At 33.2% G+C, this 18,691-nt stretch overlaps 2 protein-coding genes across 2 annotated transcripts; both read left to right on the forward strand.

The window, feature by feature from the left end:
* The first annotated feature begins 5,880 nt into the window (after positions 1 to 5,880).
* LOC122104753 (olfactory receptor 8H1-like) lies at positions 5,881 to 6,816 on the forward strand. The gene has a single exon (XM_042675688.1). It carries the CDS (start codon positions 5,881 to 5,883, stop codon positions 6,814 to 6,816), a length of 936 nt encoding a protein of 311 aa, XP_042531622.1.
* Positions 6,817 to 9,741: 2,925 nt separating this feature from the next.
* LOC122105276 (olfactory receptor 8H1-like) lies at positions 9,742 to 10,650 on the forward strand. The gene has a single exon (XM_042676439.1). It carries the CDS (start codon positions 9,742 to 9,744, stop codon positions 10,648 to 10,650), a length of 909 nt encoding a protein of 302 aa, XP_042532373.1.
* Positions 10,651 to 18,691: the final 8,041 nt, after the last annotated feature.

An 18,691-nucleotide genomic window follows, 5' to 3' on the forward strand; every position in this document is an offset into this window, starting at 1 on the left:
CTATGATTTGAAATGTGTAAATTTTCATTTGCTTATTTACTTACGAGTTCCTTATTTATTCCTCAAAAAAATTGAAACTCATTGATATTTTCATAATAAAATTCTATTTTGCTTATCTAAACAAATTTTTACATTTCTGAATATATGTTGTTAAAGGTTCTTATTGCACTTTGTACTTATATGATATGTGCTAAGACTAATGTTTATATATATATATGTATATATATATGTCTGTGTTTATGTATGCGTTTCTGGGTCATATGCATGTATAGATGGTCAAAATGCTTAAAGTATGGTGCATACAGTAGTTAGAATTCTTAGTGTAACGTCAATTTTTCCTTGGCACCATGGCTAACACCTGCAATGTGTACTCCCATGGCTGAGATCAGAGGATTGCCCTTTCAAGCCAGCCTTTGAGGACAAATCTATGAGTTGTCTCTCCAAAGAACTTGTCTTGAGTGTAAAAGCCAAGCAGGAGAGAGCATTATACCCTGAGTTGAAGCCCCAGGATCAAAGTAATCTTAAGAAAGCTAAAAATAAATAAATGTGATCTTAAGAGAATAATGTAAGGATTTGACATGTAATTGTAACCTCCTCTGTATGGTATTTTCACAATAAAAAAAGGAAAAAAAGATTTTAGGTGTAACTCTTTTTCTTAAATCTTATTATTATTCTTAATGTGTTATATGGAGGAGTTCCTATTTCATAAGTCAGGTAGTGAGCATATTTCTTTTTGTACAGTGTCAGCTCCTTCCCCTCTCTCTCAGTTTCCTCCCCCACAATTGCATAACTCAATTTCCACATAATGTCCACTGAGTCCCATGGTTCATTTGCTTACCCTTTATTCCTCTGACTCTGCACCGCTCTTGACTACCTCAAAAGACATTCTAAAGAACAAACAAGATAAACGACAACAACAAAAAAGATAAAGCAACAAGAAGCATCACCATCTGTACCTGGACTTGCGTAATTCGTAAAACTATGTCATAATGCATTCTATGCATACTTTAATTTTAAGAAATTTTATTATGAAGAAACAAACATATGCACATTAATAAACATATGCACATTAATAGTTCCAGATGCCATTCTTGTCTTAATAAGTAATAATGTAATAGCTGCATAACAGTTAACAAATGACAGAAAATTTAGTCATTTATTTGACTTTATAAGATTAAATTCTAATTTTTGCTATATGTGATCAGAAAAGCTGTGGCATGAATATGGTCTCAGTAAACAGGTGGATATAACACTCATTTTGTTAGACAGATATTGTGATCCATTTTGAAATCTTCTTGCAGTAACATATTTTATGTGGGCATGTGGTAAACAATAGAGGACTGTGTTTCCAGTGACATATTGAGTCTAATTCGTTTCATTAACCCATTCCCTTGGGTTAATGGAACATAATTTAATATAACTTTTTGAATTGTTTGTTTTGCCCTTGTAATATTTTCAAGTAAGATATAAAGCAAATATTTTTTAAAAAATTCTTAATCTTTGTAGCATCCCATATGATCCAGTTTAATTGAATATTGATATTTCCCTAATTTTCAATTTTTCACTGCATATTTTAGAATTGCATTTTTTGTTTTTCTCTGATACTAAAAGTTATTTAAGTTATTTTTAAAATTTCTTTTCCTATATTTTGTTGTTTCAAAGTTTATAAAAAGTACAAAATGCACAGTTTGTTTAAATCTAACTATTATCATTTTGTGAAGTAACTACAAAGCTAAGGTCTACAATGTTTTCATAGATATTATATTTGATTTTTTTCCTAAATGCCTTTTGAATGTTAATATAACGATGCACTTGCTACACAATGAATGTCATTGTTCAAATTTCTCACTGCCTAAAAAGAAAAGTAAATTAATTACATGACATCTCAATTGTCTATTTTAGCAGTTCATTATTTAATAGATTCATTTAATTTTAAACTCAAGTTTGTTACTAAATCATTCAATATTTATTATATTCTGCTACCTTCATAATAAATTTCAAATTTTTGCTTTGGTATATGTCAATGTCATTTGAAAGAATTTTCACTCAATGATGTTTTTCTCACTACACACTGTAGACTATGTATTTGCTTGCATTCCTATATATTTATGTATGAAGTTGAGGAAAATAGTGATTAAGCATTTATCATTTACGGAACTTTTCTTTTGTGTTCTCATTGGTAATGAAATTGGTAATGAAATAAATAGCTTTATTTTTTTACAAATAACAAAAGCTCATTGAATTGGCTTATTTCTAGTGATGTAGGATTAACAAAACAAAATATAGTGTATTTAATCAAACATCCTTATGACTCAGTTATCCCAAATGTTGTGGAAATAGCTTTTGACAAAAAAAAATCAAACTTCATTCATGATTTACAATTCAAAGAGATACAGAATCTCTGGTCACATTTTGACCTCCTTACAATACAATACTCAAGTACTTTGGCTATCATCAGCATATATATAGTTGATGAATATTAATTTTATTGTTTGGGATACCTTAAAAATACGACCTTTCTTTTTTATAGCAATTTTTTTATTTTGATTACATGATTACATAAATTTCTCAAATTTCACAGTATTGTGAGATAGTGATAGTTATAGTCACAAAAACATTCTAACCTTCATGGGGCAAATTGTCTTTATCGTGGTCTACAAAGTTTATGAGCTCTATGAGCTTTGACAATACACTTATTTCTTCTACATCGAATGATATCCTATTGCTTAGTGTCAGCTGTTCCCTCTTTCCCGATCATTCCCACCCTCCCATCTCTGCCATTGAGTTGCTTAGGTTCTTTTGATCTATGACCAGTGCTGCTGATGGGTCCTGCTGTTAAATGTTTTCTTGTTTCCCTTTGTTTCTGTGTCCTCCTCCTTGTTTCCCTCCGATGAGCACATATATGCCATACATGTGGTCAGCATATATAACTAAAGCTGTAGATGAACAATAAATAGTTGAATGTAACACTGATTTTGTGATATTGTTGGACTGAGATACTGTATGTTTTCCTGTTGAAATTCACCATCTGTGGACGTCTGGTAAACATTTGAGGACACTGTATGTAGGAACATATCAAGTCTGTTTCATCTCATAACCCAGTTCTCTCAAATTTGCAATATGCTTTAAAAATAAATTTTGAGGGCTGGGAAGGTTGCTCAATAGTAGAGTGCTTGCCTTGCGTGCATGAGCAACTGGGTTTGATTCCTCAGCACCAAATAAGCAGAAAAAGCCAGCAGTGGAGCTGTGGCTCAAGTAGTAGAGCACTAGCTTTGAGAAGAGCTGAGGCAATGCACCCAGGCCCATAATTCAAGCCCCATGACCGCTAAAAAAATTGAATTAAGTGTTTAATTTGCCATCGCTGTATTTGTAAATAAAGATATAAAGCCAATAGTTAATTAAAAACTTTAGGTTTTGTGGCATCCAATAAATCCAGTTTAGCTGAACACTAAAATTTTCTTGATTTTCAGTTTTTATCAGTTTTTATATTTTGGAATTGCTGTTTTCATTTTTCTCTGATGTTAAAGGTAGTCTTTTAAAATGGAGTACCTTTTCCTATTTTTCCTGTTTTAAAATTTATAACAATTGCAAATCCTTTTACTATTTTTCCTGTTTTAAAATTCATAACACTTACAACTTACACAGATTTTTAAATACAGGCATTATAATTTTATAAAGTAAGTATAAAACAAAGGCTTAAAATGTTTTAATATAATATATAACTGATTTTTTCCAAATCCCTTGTGAGTATAACAGTATACTTACTACAAAATGAATATTTCATTCACACTCCACACTGCCAAAAATAAAAAATAATAATAAAGTGGAAAAACCTCAATTTGTTTATTTTAGCACTTAATTATGTAAGATTCTTATAATTTCAAGTTCTTTATTAAATATTACAGTATGTGTTATATTCAGCTACTTTCTTAATGTATTGAAAATTTTTCCCTCATCATATATCAAGGTCATTTGAAAGATTTTTCACTCAATATTGTTTTCCTTACTATGTTATATACATTTTTATATCATTACAATATATGTTTGTTTGAAGTTGAGAATAATATTGACTAAGCATTTATCATTTTCTGAAATTTTCTTTGATTGGTTGTTGGTAATAAAATGGTTTACCAATTGCTGTATTCATGGAATCACGATATTTCTAGCAAGGTTGGATGAATATTCACAGATCACTACATACTATAGTGTATAAATCAAATCAACAGTCATTATCACTTAGTTATCTCAATGGTTGTTGAGATAGCCTTTGACAAAATTCAAACTTCATTGATAATTTACAATTAAAAGAGATACAAAGACTGATCACACTTTGAGTTCCTTATGAGATGTGGTAATCATCATATCTATATTGATGAATATTAGTTTTATTTTTGGGAAATCATGCAGAAGAATAATTTGTGTCAGATGATTCGACATTCATAAAACATAGTAAGGTGACACAAAATATCATCCTGAGCTATCCTTGGTCTTAAAGTTACTTGATTGTCACATACTTTGACGCTCTATTCCTAGTCTCCAAGACTAGAAACATTCTCCGTCTATCTGTCTTTTAAAATAGCACTGCCTTCCAAAGTTCATTTGCAATCTATGTAATATTTAAGGATAGCTTCTTTACTCACACCAATAAATTGTCTCTTAAAATATTACAAAATGAACACAATTTCTTAAGGGGTATGGGTTCCATACATATTTGCAGAAAAATATATTGTATGTTCACTCGATGCAAGATTCACAAGAATCTTTTCCTTATTCTTACTGTGTTCAATTTTGACAATCCCCTATTGGCCTCCTTATCTTGGAAAAATAATCTTTAATTAAATTTTTAAGGTGCTATTATCTAATTCATTAATAGTTAGCACTTCACAAATATGACATTAAAATTACAATATATCAAAAGAGCTCAATGGTCTTCTTCTTTATTGTGGAGCTCCTAAGTGAAAAGCTCATGCAGATTTAGCATTTGAAAATTTGTCCTTGAAAATGTGCCAAGTAACCTTCCATGGAATTGGTTACTGTGGATGACAACAGTATTGCATAATACCACAACCATTAAATATGGCACCATGTGTATATCAGCCTGAGAGTGGAAGCACACACTGCTCCTACAGTAGCTCCTTGGGATTCTTTAGAGATATACCTTTCTGGAAAACTTCTTCTGAGAAACCGCATGAAAGTATTTTGAGTTTTAATTTATTTCACAACAAAAATAACTGAATGCAATTGAAGTGTAAAAACTACAGGAAAGGAAACAAATGTTATACTATAGCAATGTTTAGTACCTTGTAAGAATGCGATGTTTTAAACAGAGAATTAGAAAATCTGGGCTTACAATTTTAGAAGAAGTTTTCTTCTGACCAACTGTTGTTCAGAGTAAGTATCCTTAAGATGTTAGATTTACTTGAAGATAGACACTGAGATGGGAAATTCGAGAATAAATATTGGTGTAACATTGACCGAGAAGCATTATACTCATAAAATGACTCATGAAATTTATCCCTTTAGTACAAATACATAGTAACAACAATAATAATAATAAAGCCAAAAAAGTGAACTGATTTAAAAGAGTAACATAGGTGCTTTAGCATTTTGTATTGTTTAAATATTTCCATAAAGCCTTTAGCAAATTGGAGGATGGTATGGAGAAAATTAATTTTAGATTTAACATATCTAAATGTAATTTTATACCATTATTTAGACTTCATGAATAAATTTATGTCATAATATGTAACTTTATGATTAATGATGGCACAACCTAGGGTGCTGAAAAAATCTTGGACGTTTCATATGAAGTCAATTCATGTGGGAATCACTTGAGCTAAGGATCACCACTCATTTCTCAGCAGTGTCCATCAGCACACTATGAGAAGCTGGAACAACACAAAGGTGCCCTACTTCATCCTTATGGGACTCACAGATTCTGCAGAGATGCAGCTGGCCCTCTCTGTGCTGTTTCTCCTGATTTACCTGATTACTGTGTTGGGAAACCTAGGCATGATCATGTTAATTTGTCTGGATCACCAGCTTCACACCCCCATGTATTTTTTTCTCACTCACCTCTCATTCATTGACCTCAGCTACTCAAGTGTCATCACACCTAAAACTTTGGCAAACTTACTGACTTCTACCAAGAGTATTTCCTTCCTGGGCTGTTTCACACAGTTGTATCTTTTTTTCTTGTTTGGTGGTTCTGAAATCTCTCTCCTCTCTGCAATGGCCTATGATCGCTATGTGGCCATCTGCAATCCTCTGCAGTATCCTGTTATAATGTCAGCAAAACTCTGCTGTGCCCTTGTTGCTGGCACTTACATGATTGGCTTTTTGGATTCTTCTTTCAATGTGCTGTCTATAGCCAGACTGACTTTCTGCAATTCCAATGTGATTCTACACTTTTTCTGTGATGTATTTCCAATTTTAGCTCTGTCTTGCCATGATACATACACCACTCAAATTGTATTATACATTTGTGGTAGTTCTACCCTGTTACTGTCCCTTACCACAATGTCCTGGTCCTATGTGTCCATTTTGTCAACTATTCTGAAAATTAAGTCCACTTCAGGAAAGCAGAAAGCCTTCTCCACCTGTGCCTCCCACCTGCTGGGGGTCACCATTTTTTATGGCACAACAGTGTTTACTTATTTAAAACCCAGGAATTCCTACTCCCTGGGCAAGGATCAAGTGGCTTCTGTGTTTTACACGATCGTGATCCCCATGCTCAACCCACTCATTTATAGTCTTAGGAACAAGGAAGTGAAGAATGCTTTCTTTCGAGTCATGCATAAGATAGGGGGAACCTGACAACTAAAATAACTATTATTTGAAATGTGTAAATTTTTCATTTGCTGTTTTACTTGTTTAAGATTGCCTTGGTTTTTCTAAAAAAAATTGAAACATAGTTACTTTCATAGCAAAATCTATTTTGTTTATCTAAGGATGTTTGTACCTTTCTGTGTATATGTTGTTTGAGATCCCTATTGCAATTTAAATTTAAATTTAAATTCATATAATATATGAAAAGACAATATATAAATAAATAAATAAATAAATACATATATATATTTGCCTGTATGTGTGTGTTCCTGGGTCATATGCATGTATAGATGATCAAAATGTTGAAATCAACCTTCTATAGGCATCTGGTAAACATTTGAGGACCATGTATCTAGAAACGTATCAAGTCTTTTTCATCGCATAAGCTGTTCTCTCAATTTTGTAACATATTTTAAAAATAACTTTTGAATTAAGTGTTTGATTTGCCATTGTTGGAATTGCAAATAGAGATATAAAGCCAATATTTAATTTAAAACTTTAGGTTTTGTGGCATCCAATAAATTCCAGTTTAGTTAAACACTAAATTTTCCTTGATTTTCAGCTTTTATCTGTATCTTTAGGAATTGCTATTTTCATTTTTTTCTCTAATATTAAAGTATAGTTTGTACAAGTAGAGTTCCTTTTCCTATTTTTCTTGTTTTAAAATTTGTAACAATTACAAATGCTTTTCTTATTTTTCTTGTTTAAAGATTCAAAACACAAATTACACAGATTTTAAATAAAGCCATTATAATTTTATAAAGTAACTACAAAACTAAGGTCTAAAATGTTTTAATATATATATATATATATATATATATAAAGTAGAACTGAATTTTTTCTTAATGCCTTGTGAGTCTAACTATATACTTACTACAAACTGAATTGCTTCATTCACACTACACACTGCCAATAAACTAAAAAAAATTAATAAAGTACAAAACCTCAATTTGTCAATTTTAGCAATTTTAATTATTTAAGATTTTTGTAATTTCAAGTTCTTTATTAAATATTTCAGTATATACTATATTGAGCTACTTTCTTAATGTATTTGAAAATTTTCCTTCATCATTAGAAAGACTTTTCAGTCAATATTATTTTCCTTACTATGCTATATACAATATATTTTTATCATTACAATATATTTATGTTCAATGTTGAGAATAATATTTACTAAGCATTTATCTTTTTCTGGAATATTCTTTGATTGCTTGTTGGTAATAAAATGATTTACCAATTGCTATATTCATGGAATCATGATATTTCTAACAAGGTTGGATGAATATTCACAGATCACTACATACTATAGTGTATAAATCAAATAAACAGTCATTATTACTCAATTACCTCAATGGTTATGGAGAAAGCCTTTGATAAAATTCAACTTTATTTATAATTTAAATTTAAAATAGATCCAAAGCCTATGATCACACTTTGATTTCCTTAGGATAAAATAATCTAAGAAGCTCTTTGGCCATCATCACATCTATAAGGTTGATGAATATTAGTTGGGAAATAGTGCAGAAGATTAATTTGTGTCAGGTGATTCGGCATTCAGCAAGCATAGTCAGGTGACACAGGAAATCACCCTGAGCTATGCTTGGTCTTAAAGTTACTTGCTTGTCACATACTTTGATGCTGGATTCCTTGTCTCCAAGACTAGAAACATTCTCTGTCTTCCAAAACAGCACTGCCTTCCAAAAGTTCATTGGTATCTATGTAATACTTAAGGATAGCTTCATACTAACAACAATAAATTATCTCTTAAAATATTAGGAAATGAGCACACTTTCTTAAGGGAATAGTTTGCATACATATTTGAAGAAAAATTAATTTTATGATCACTCAATTCAAGATTCACAGGAATCTTTTCCTTATTCTTCAACTATTTCAGTGTTGTTATCTAACTCATTATTAATTAGCATTAGCAAAAAGTGACATTATAAAAGCAATGAATCAAAAGAGATCAGCTGATTTTTCCTCTTTATTGTGGAGCTCCTATGTGAAAAGCTCATGCAGATTTAGCACTTGAAAATTTGTCCTTGAAAATGTGCCAAGTAACTTTCCTTGGAACTGCTTGCTGTGGAGGACAAAGCATTGCTTAACAACAGAACCCATTAAATATGGCACCCTGGACCCATCACACGGGGAGTAGAAGCACACACTGCTCTTACAGTAGCTCCTTGGGATCCTTTAGAGATATACTTTTCTGGGAAACACTTTTGAGCAGCCTGATGAAGGTTTCTGAGTCTTAATTTATTTCACAACAAAAATAAATGAATGTAATTGAAGTGTAAAAACTACAGGAAAGAAAACAAGTGTTATACAACAGCAATGTTTACAGTAATGAGATGTTTTAAATGGAGAATTAGAAAATTGTGGCTTACAATTCTGGAAGTTTTCTTCGGACCAACTCTTGTTCAGAGTAAGTTCATCTTAAGATGGTAAACTTACGTGAAGATAGACACTGGAAATTGGAGAAAAATATAGGGGTAACATTGACCAAGAAGCATTATACGCATAATCTGACTTACGGAATCCCAACCCTTTAGTACAAATACATAGCAACAATAACAATAATAATAAAGCCATAAAAACTTATCTGATTAAAAAATAGTAATATGCAGGCTTTAGCATTTTTGTATTGTTTAAATATTTCTATCAAGGCTATAGCAAATTAGAAGATGAAGTGAAGAAAGTTAATTTTAGCTTTAACATACCTAAATGTAATTTTATATCATTATTTAGACATCATGACTAAATTTATGTCATAATACATAACTTTATGATTATTGATGGTACAACCTAGGGTACTGAAAAAAATCTGGGACCTTTCATATAAAGGCAATTCATTTGGGAATCACTTGAGCTAAGGACTCCCCCTCCTTTCTCAGCAGTGTCCATCAGCACACTATGAGAAGCTGGATCAACACAAAGGTGCCCTACTTCATCCTTATGGGACTCACAGATTCTGCAGAGATGCAGCTGGCCCTCTCTGTGCTGTTTCTCCTGATTTACCTGATTACTGTGTTGGGAAACCTAGGCATGATCATGATAATTTGTCTGGATCATCAGCTAAACACACCTATGTATTTTTTTCTCACTCACCTCTCATTCATTGATCTCAGCTACTCAAGTGTCATCACACCTAAAACTTTGGCAAACTTACTGACTTCTACCAAGAGTATTTCCTTCCTGGGCTGTTTCACACAGTTGTATCTATTTCTCTTGTTTGCTGGTTCTGAAATTTCTCTCCTCTCTGCAATGGCCTATGATCGCTATGTGGCTATCTGCAATCCTCTACAGTACCCTGTAATCATGTCCTCAAGACTCTGCTGGGCCCTCCTTGCTGGCTCCTACATGATTGGCTTAGTGGACTCTTCTTTCAATGTGCTGTCTATAGCCAGACTGACTTTCTGCAATTCAAATGTGATCCTACACTTTTTCTGTGATATATTTCCAATTTTAGCTCTGTCCTGCCATGATACATACACCACTCAAATTGTAGTATACATTTGTGGTAGTTCTACCCTGTTCCTGTCCCTTATCACAATGTCCTGGTCCTATGTGTGCATTCTGTCAACTATTCTAAAAATTAGGTCCACTTCAGGAAAGCAGAAAGCCTTCTCCACCTGTGCCTCCCACCTGCTGGGGGTCACCATTTTTTATGGCACAACAGGATTTACTTATTTAAAACCCTCGAAGTCCTACTCCCTGGGAAAGGATCAGGTGGCTTCTGTGTTCTACACGATTGTGATCCCCATGCTCAACCCACTGATTTATAGTCTTAGGAACAAGGAAGTGAATAATGCTTTCTTTTGAGTCATGCAGAAGACAGGGGGAACCTGGCAACTAAAATAACTGTGATTTAAAATGTGTAAATTATTCATTTACTGATTTACTTGTTTAAGATTTCCGTGGTTTTTATCAAAAAATTGAAACTCACTGATATTTTCCTAGTAAAAATCTATTTTGTTTATATAACCAAGTTGTATGCATTTCTGTTTATGTGCTGTTAGAGATTAGTATTACTATTTAATCTCATATAATATGTGATAAGACTTGTTTACATATATGTATATGTCTGTGTATATGTGTTTCTGGGTCCTATGCATGTATACATTATCAAAATCATTGTAGTGTGGTGCATACAGTAGTTAGAATCTTTAGTGTAACCTCAATTTTTCCCTGGCACCATGGCTAACACCTGTAATATGTATTTAGGAGGCTGAGATTACCGGATTTCCATTGATGTCAGCCATTGAGGACAAATCTATGAGTTGTCTCTCCAAAGAACTTATCTTGACTGTAAAAGCCAGGCAGAAGAGAGCATTATACCCTGTGATTAAGCCCTAGTATCAAAGTAAACTTAAGAATGCTAAAAGTAAATAGATGTGATCTTAAGGAAGATATCTGCATAATGTAGGATTTTAAGTGTAACTTTTTCTTAAATATTAATGTTATTATTGATACGGAGGAGTTCCTGTTTCATAAGTCAGGTAGTGAGCATGTTTCTTTTTGTACAGTGTCAGCTCCTTCCCCTCTCTCTCAGTTTCCTCCCCCACAATTGCATAACTCATTTTCCATATAATGTCCACTGAGTACCATGGTTGCCTTTGTTCACCCTTTATCCCTCGTATTCTGCACCCCTCTTGTCTTCCTCAAAAGACATGTAAAAACAATCAAGAAAAAAAAAGAAAAAAGCAACAAGACTCATCACCATCTCTATCTGGACTTGTGTTATTCTTAAAACTATGTCATAATGTATTCTATACATACTTCAATTTTAAGGAATTTTATTATGAATGAACATATACATGCACATTAATAGTTCCAGATGCCAGTCTTGTCTTAATAAGTAATGATTTCATAGCTACTTAACAGTTAACAAATGACTGAAAAATTTGTCATGTATTCAGCAATATAAGATAAATCCATATTTTCACTATATGTGACAAAAAAAGCTGTGGGATAAACATGGTCTTAATAAACGGGCGAATGTACCACTCATTCTGTCAACGTTGAGACTGAGGTGTTGTGAGGTTTCCATTATGAAATCTTCTTTCAGTAACATTTTTCCTGTGGGCATCTGGAAAACATTTGAGGACCATTATTCAGTAACATATAGAGTCTGCTTCATTGTATTAACCCATTTTCTTAGGTTAATGGAATATAATTTATAAATTCTTGAATTAAGTGTTGGGATTGCCCTCATAATATTTTAAAAAGAGATATAATCCGAAAATTTTTTTAAATCTTTGAGTTTGTAACATCTCATAAGATCCCATTTAGTTGAATACTGATATTTCCCTAATTTTCATTTTTTCACTACATATTTTAGAAATGCATTTTTTATTTTTCCCTAATATTAAAGGTTATATTTTTAGTAATAAAGTTCCTTTTCTTATATTTTTTGGTTTTGAAGTTTATAACAAGAACAAATTACACAGATTGTTTAAATCCAACCATTATCATTTTGTGAAGTAACTACAAATCTAAGGTCTAATGTTTTATTAAAAATTTATTTTATTTTTTCCTAAATATCTTCTGAGTGTGAATATAATACCCTTGCTATAACATGAATCCCTTTGTTCAAATTCCTCACAAAAATGAACTTTGGCAAGGGGGGAAAGGGATAGGAAGGGTAAACAAAGGAGGAGGCAACAATGATTGATAAGAAATGTACTCATTATCTTGCCCATGTAATTGTAACCACTCTGTATTTTCACAATAAAAAAAAAGAAAAGTAATAAAATAAACACCTTAACTTGTCTATTTTAGCAGTTCATTATTGAATAGATTCCTTTAATTTCAAAACTAAAATTCGTTACTAAATCTTTCAATCTTTATTGTATTCTGCTACTTTGTAAACAAATTTCAAAAATTTGCTTTCACATATATCTATGTCTTTTGAAAGAATTTTCACTCAGTGTTGCTTTCCACACTTATTTTGAGCAGCCTGATGAAAGGTTTTTGAGTTTTGATTTATTTCATAACAAAAATAACTAAATGCAATTGAAGTGTGAAAACTACAGGAAAAAAAAAACAAATGTTAAATTAGAGAACTGTTTAGTACCTTGCAGGAATGGAGTCTTTTAAAGTGAGATATAGAAAATTTTGGCTCACAATTTTGGAAGAACTTTTCTTCTGACCAACTGTTGTTCAGAGTAAGTATCCTTAAGACGGTAAATTTATTTGAAGATTGACATTGAAATGGGAAATTGGAGAAAGAGAAAGGGGTGACATTGAAAAAGAAGCATTTTACTCATAATTTGACTAAGGGACTTGTAACCCATTTGGACAATTACATGATAAAAATAACAATAATGATAAAATAACCCATAAAACATATTAGGTTGAAAAATACTAATATATGTGGAGAATGTTACTTTTAGCTTTAACATGTCTAAATGTAATTATATACCATTATTTAGGCTTCATGATTAAATTTCTGTCATACTACATAACTTTGTAATTAACTGTGACAAAACCTAGGGTACTGAAAAAATGCTGGATGTCTCATATAAAGAAAACTCATTTGGGAATCTCTTCTCATTTCTCAACAGTGTTTATCAGCACACTGTGAGAAGCAGGAACAACACAGATGTGCCCAACTTCATTCTTATGGGGCAGACAGATTCTGCAAAAATCCAGCTGGCCTTCTCTGTTTTTGCTCCTGAGTGATTTAATTACTGTGCTGGGAAACCTAGGCATGATCATGATAATGTGTCTGGATCATCAACTTCACAAGCCTATGTATTTTTTTCTCACTCACCTTTCATTCATTGACCTCAGGTACTCTAGTGTCATCACACCTAAAAGTTTTAGTGAACTTACAAACTTCTACAAAGAGTATCACATTCTTGGGTTGTTTCATACAGTTGTACCTTTTTGCCTTTTTTGCTAGTTTTGAAATTTCTCTCCTCTCTGCAATGGCCTATGATCACTATGTGGCTATCTGTAATCCTCTACAATATCCTGTTATACTGTCCTCAAGACAATGCTGTGCCCTCATTTCTGACACTTACATGATTGGCTTTGTGGATTGTTCTTTCATTTTGCTCTCTATAGCCAGATTGTCTTTCTGCAATTCCAATGTAATTCATCACTTTTTCTGTGATGTATTTCCAATTTTAGACGATTGTATTCCCAATGCTGAATCCACTAATTTATAGTCTTAGAAACAAGGAAGTGAAATTTTTTTAAGTTGTGCAGAAGAGAGGAGGATCCTTGCAACGAAGACAATGATTTGAAATGTGTAAATTCATCTTTCACTAGTTTACTTGTTTAAAATTCCCTTAGTTTTCTCAAAAAAATGAAACTCACTAATATTTTCATAGTAAAATTCTATTTCATTTATTGAAGCATGTTTTTACAGATTCCTGGGTATATGCTATTAGAGAGTCCTATTGTAATTCAAAGTCATATATCATGTGATAATACCATCATGTGTGTATGTATATATACACATATATATATATATATACATATACATATATATGCATATATATATATGTGAGTGTTTGGGTATGTGTAAATTATCAAAATGACTAACATGTGGTACATACAGGAGTTAGAATTCTTACTGTAACCTCCATTTTACCCTGACACCATGGCTAATAACTGTAATAGGTACTCAAGTCTCTGACATCAGAGGATTGCCATTTGAAGTCAGCCTTTGCAGACAAATCTGTGAGTTGTCCCTCCAAAGAAATTTTCTTGAGTAAAAAAGCCAAGCAGGAGCGAGCATAATGCCCTGAGTTCAACCCAGTATCAAAGAAATCTTTAAAAAATTAAATAAATAAATGTGATCTTAAGAGAAACACCTGTGTAACATAAGGGTTTTTATGTATAATTGTTTTTCTTAAATTTTGTTAAAATTAATCTGTTTTAAAGAGGAGTTAATGTTTCATAAGTGAGGTAATAAGCCTATTTCTTTTCTTCCTTCCTTTTTTCCTTCCTTTTTCCTTTCCTTCCTTCCTTCCTTCCTTCCTTCCTTCCTTCCTTCCTTCCTTCCTTCCTTCCTTCCTTCCTTCCTTCCTTCCTTCCTTCCTTTCTTTCTTTCTCTCTTTCTTTCTTTCTCTCATTCTTTCTTTCCTTCTTTCTTTTTTTGTTTGTTTGGTCCTGGGCGTGAACTCTGGGCTTGGGTGCCATCCCTCAGTTTTTCAGCTCAAGGCCAGCACTATACCGCTTGAGCCACAACGCCACTTCTGGTTTTCTGGTGGTTTATTGGAGACAAGAGTCTCACAGATTTTCCTTCCGAAGCTGGCTTTGAACCATAATCCTCAGATCTCAGCTTCCTGAGTAGCTAGGATTACAGGCTTGAGCCACTAGCGCGCCGGCTGCCTATTTCTTTTTGTACAAGGTCAGCTCCTCCTTTACCTCTCACTTACTTATCTCCCCCAAAAGTTGCATAGTTCATTTTCAACATAATGTCTACTGAGTAACATATTTGCATTTGCTCTCCCTTATCCCTTCATTTCTGTATCCCTCTTTTTTATTTTTATTTTTTTATTTTTGCCAGTCGTGGGGCCTGAACTCTGGGCCTGGGCACCGTCCCTCAGCTCTTCAGCTCAAGGCTAGCGCTCTACCACTTGAGCCACAGCACCACTCCCAGGTTTTTCTGCATATGTGGTACTGAGGAATCGAACCCATGGCCTCATGCATGCAAGGCAAGCACTCTATCACTGAGCCACCTTCTCAGCCCCTCTGTAACCCTCTTAACCTCCTCAAGACAGTAAAAACACACACTTTACAAAAAAAATGAAAAAGCAAAAACAAGCAACACCATCTCCATCTAGACATGTGTAATTTTTAAAACGATGTCAAACAGTATTCTATGCATACTTCAATTTTAAGGAATTTTATTATGAATTAATATATATGCACATATATGCATATTACTGGTTCCAGATGCCAGTCTTTTCTCTTTTTTTCATAATAAGCAATGATTTCTTAGCTGTGTAACTGTTAATGAATTACTGAAAGTTTAATCATTTCTTCAGCTATGTAAAATACATCAATATTTTCAATATATGTGATCAGATGATGTATATAATAAAGTTAAAGATCATAATCATAATATTGGCCATTTTTGCAAAACTTACACTTATGCAAAAATTGAAAAAAATATTTTTTGAAGAATACCATTAGTGTTTCACACACTACTTCTTGCTCTGCTGTAGCTAGAGCTTAAGACCTCCACGCTCATTCAACTCCCTTGCTCAAAGCTGTGGTTTACCACTTACCATGCATCCAGTATTTTGATGGTTTATTGGAAACAGAACCCTCATGTTAGCTGGCTTCTAGCCACAATACTTAGCCTCCTGAGTAAGTAAGATTACAGGCATAAACGACCAGCACCCAGCTTGAATGTAATTCAGCAATACAAAAATCCTTGTACAAGAAAATAATAAACAGCTGAATCATTTGTATTTAGAATGCAATGAAGTGATAAAGTAGAATTAAATTAGAGAAAAATAAAATTGTATATGTTAATGTTGGAGTCAAACTGAAAAGAGTTTAAACTTGTTAAGGAAGTTAAACACTGAAAAACCTTGATCACTGTGCATCCAATTCAAATAAATAATTTTGAACATATGTCAGTGTATGTCATGAGGAATGAAATCTTCAGTCTTTTCACATATAAAACCTTCTGAATTTATTTAAAAGTGTGATTTTGACAATAGTTTTATCAGTAAAACTTCTAAGATGAATGTTATTTAGCTTGAAATTAGCAAAAAGAATGTGTGTTTTAAATCATTAGCTCTGAACTACTATAAACTTAACAACTAAGAAATCTGCATGCAGTTATCTTTTCATATGTTTACCTATTAAATATTGAAAAACACAACTTTGTGTGAAAAAATCAGAAAGCTTTGGTAAATAGTGTTGTTATCTTTCTACAGATTCCTCTGGATTTATAATATACTGCAAAATAAGACTCTAAGTTGATGCTTGATTTTCATTGTGTGTGTGTGTGTGTGTGTGTGTGTGTGTGTGTGTGTGTGTGTGTGTGTGTGTGTGTACTGGGGCTTGAACGTGTGTACTGGGGCTTGAACTAAGAGACAGGTTCCTGAGACATAATATTTGCTTAATGTTAGCACTCTACTACTTGAGCCACAACTCCACAACTGTTTGATGGCTAATTGGATATAAGAATATCATACATTTTCCTTTTTTAGCTAGCCTCAAACGATGGTCATCATAGCTCAGTTTCTTGAGTAACTAGGATTATAAGTGTGATCCATCAGCACCTTGTTTCTCTTTTAAATTTTTAATTAAAAAATCTGTAAAGTGAAAGATTTGACAATGATTTTAGGTTTGGTAGCATCCTGTGAACTTTGGTTGAGTAGAATTCTAAGATTTTCTTTATTTTAAACTTCTTTCTATGTAGCCTAGAATTTAAGCTTAAATGGCTTATGATATTTAAAGCTTAGCTTAGAAAGTATACTTCTAAGCTGGGCGCAGGGGGTTCACGCCTGTAATCCTAGCTACTCCAGAGGCTGAGATACTCAGATCTGAGGATCATGGTTCAAAGCCAGCCCAGGCAGGAAAGTCTGTGAGACGCTTATCTCCAATAAACCATGAGAAAACCACAAGTGGCAATGTTTCTCAAGTAGTAGAGCACTTGCCTTGAGGTGACGAGCTCAGGGACAGCACCCAAGCCCAGAATTTAAGCCCCATGACTGACAAGAAAGAAAGAAAGAAAGCTTCTATTGTTCAAGAATTTAATTTTCTTAAACTTTTGTAACAATTGGAACATAAAATTTTTAAATGCAGCCATGTGATTTTTATAATTCATTCAATACTGAATTTTATCACTGGTTTATGTAATGTTTTATTTGATGTTTAATAAATACTTTGAGTATATTAAGTTTAAATAATGCCAAATTTAATATTGTTTTAAAACTCTAATTAAAAATTTTTAATATGCATTATATTTATCACCTTCTTTCCTCCCTTCCTTCCTTCCTTCCTTCCTTCCTTCCTTCCTTCCTTCCTTCCTTCCTTCTTTCCTTCTTTCTTTCCTTCCTTCCTTCCTCCCTTCCTTCCTCCCTTCCTTCCTTCTTTCCTTCCTTCCTTCCTTCCTTCCTTCCTTCCTTCCTTCCTTCCTTCCTTCCTTCCTCCCTTCTTTATTTTCCCTCCTCCTAAATGTTTGCTACAGCTATTTACCCAGACCATTGGTACAGACACCTTTGTCACCCCTTCTTTCTATCTATGCCATAGACTTCTCAGCACTCTGTGAATTAGTCAGGAGATATCCTATCATGCCTCCTTCTGTAGCCTCAACATTAGACTCACCCCCAAAAGTTTTTCTCTAGTATTCTTTTTCTTCAGCATCTTTAATGCTCATCATTTAAGCTGGTAAGAGTAATAAGGAAAAATGAAAGTAGAGAAGGTAGTAAGTGCCAATCCAATACTTGAAATAATGACAATGGTGGAGGCAGAGCCAGCCAGAGAGCTGCTAGGTGAAATAGTGATAGCAAAATAACAGTGAGGATGGATAACAGGGACAGCCTTAGAGCCAAGGATGCAAATAGTGACTGCATCTTCAACAACAGAGACATCCAAAGGAAGCAGTAACAGAACTGCACCTGTGGTGGCAGAGGCAGTGGTAACGGGGTGACAACAGCAGTAGTGGTAAGATGCAGTCTAAGAGTTCCATGGAGATGCTAGTGGAAGAAATATGTATTTTAATGTTTTTTTTCTTTCATGCATTTGTTTCTAATGCATTTATAAGACTATTTCTTTGTTGCTTTGTATGTCCCTCCCCCACAGCATAACCCCTGCTTTCACTGTATTTGATGTCGGTATAATTTGTGGAGGGGAAGGGGAAAAACAAGTCGTTTAAGGATACAGG

This window comes from Dipodomys spectabilis, unplaced genomic scaffold (assembly GCF_019054845.1).
Source record: "Dipodomys spectabilis isolate Male_0828 unplaced genomic scaffold, ASM1905484v1 ptg000030l, whole genome shotgun sequence".
NCBI lineage: Eukaryota > Metazoa > Chordata > Mammalia > Rodentia > Heteromyidae > Dipodomys > Dipodomys spectabilis.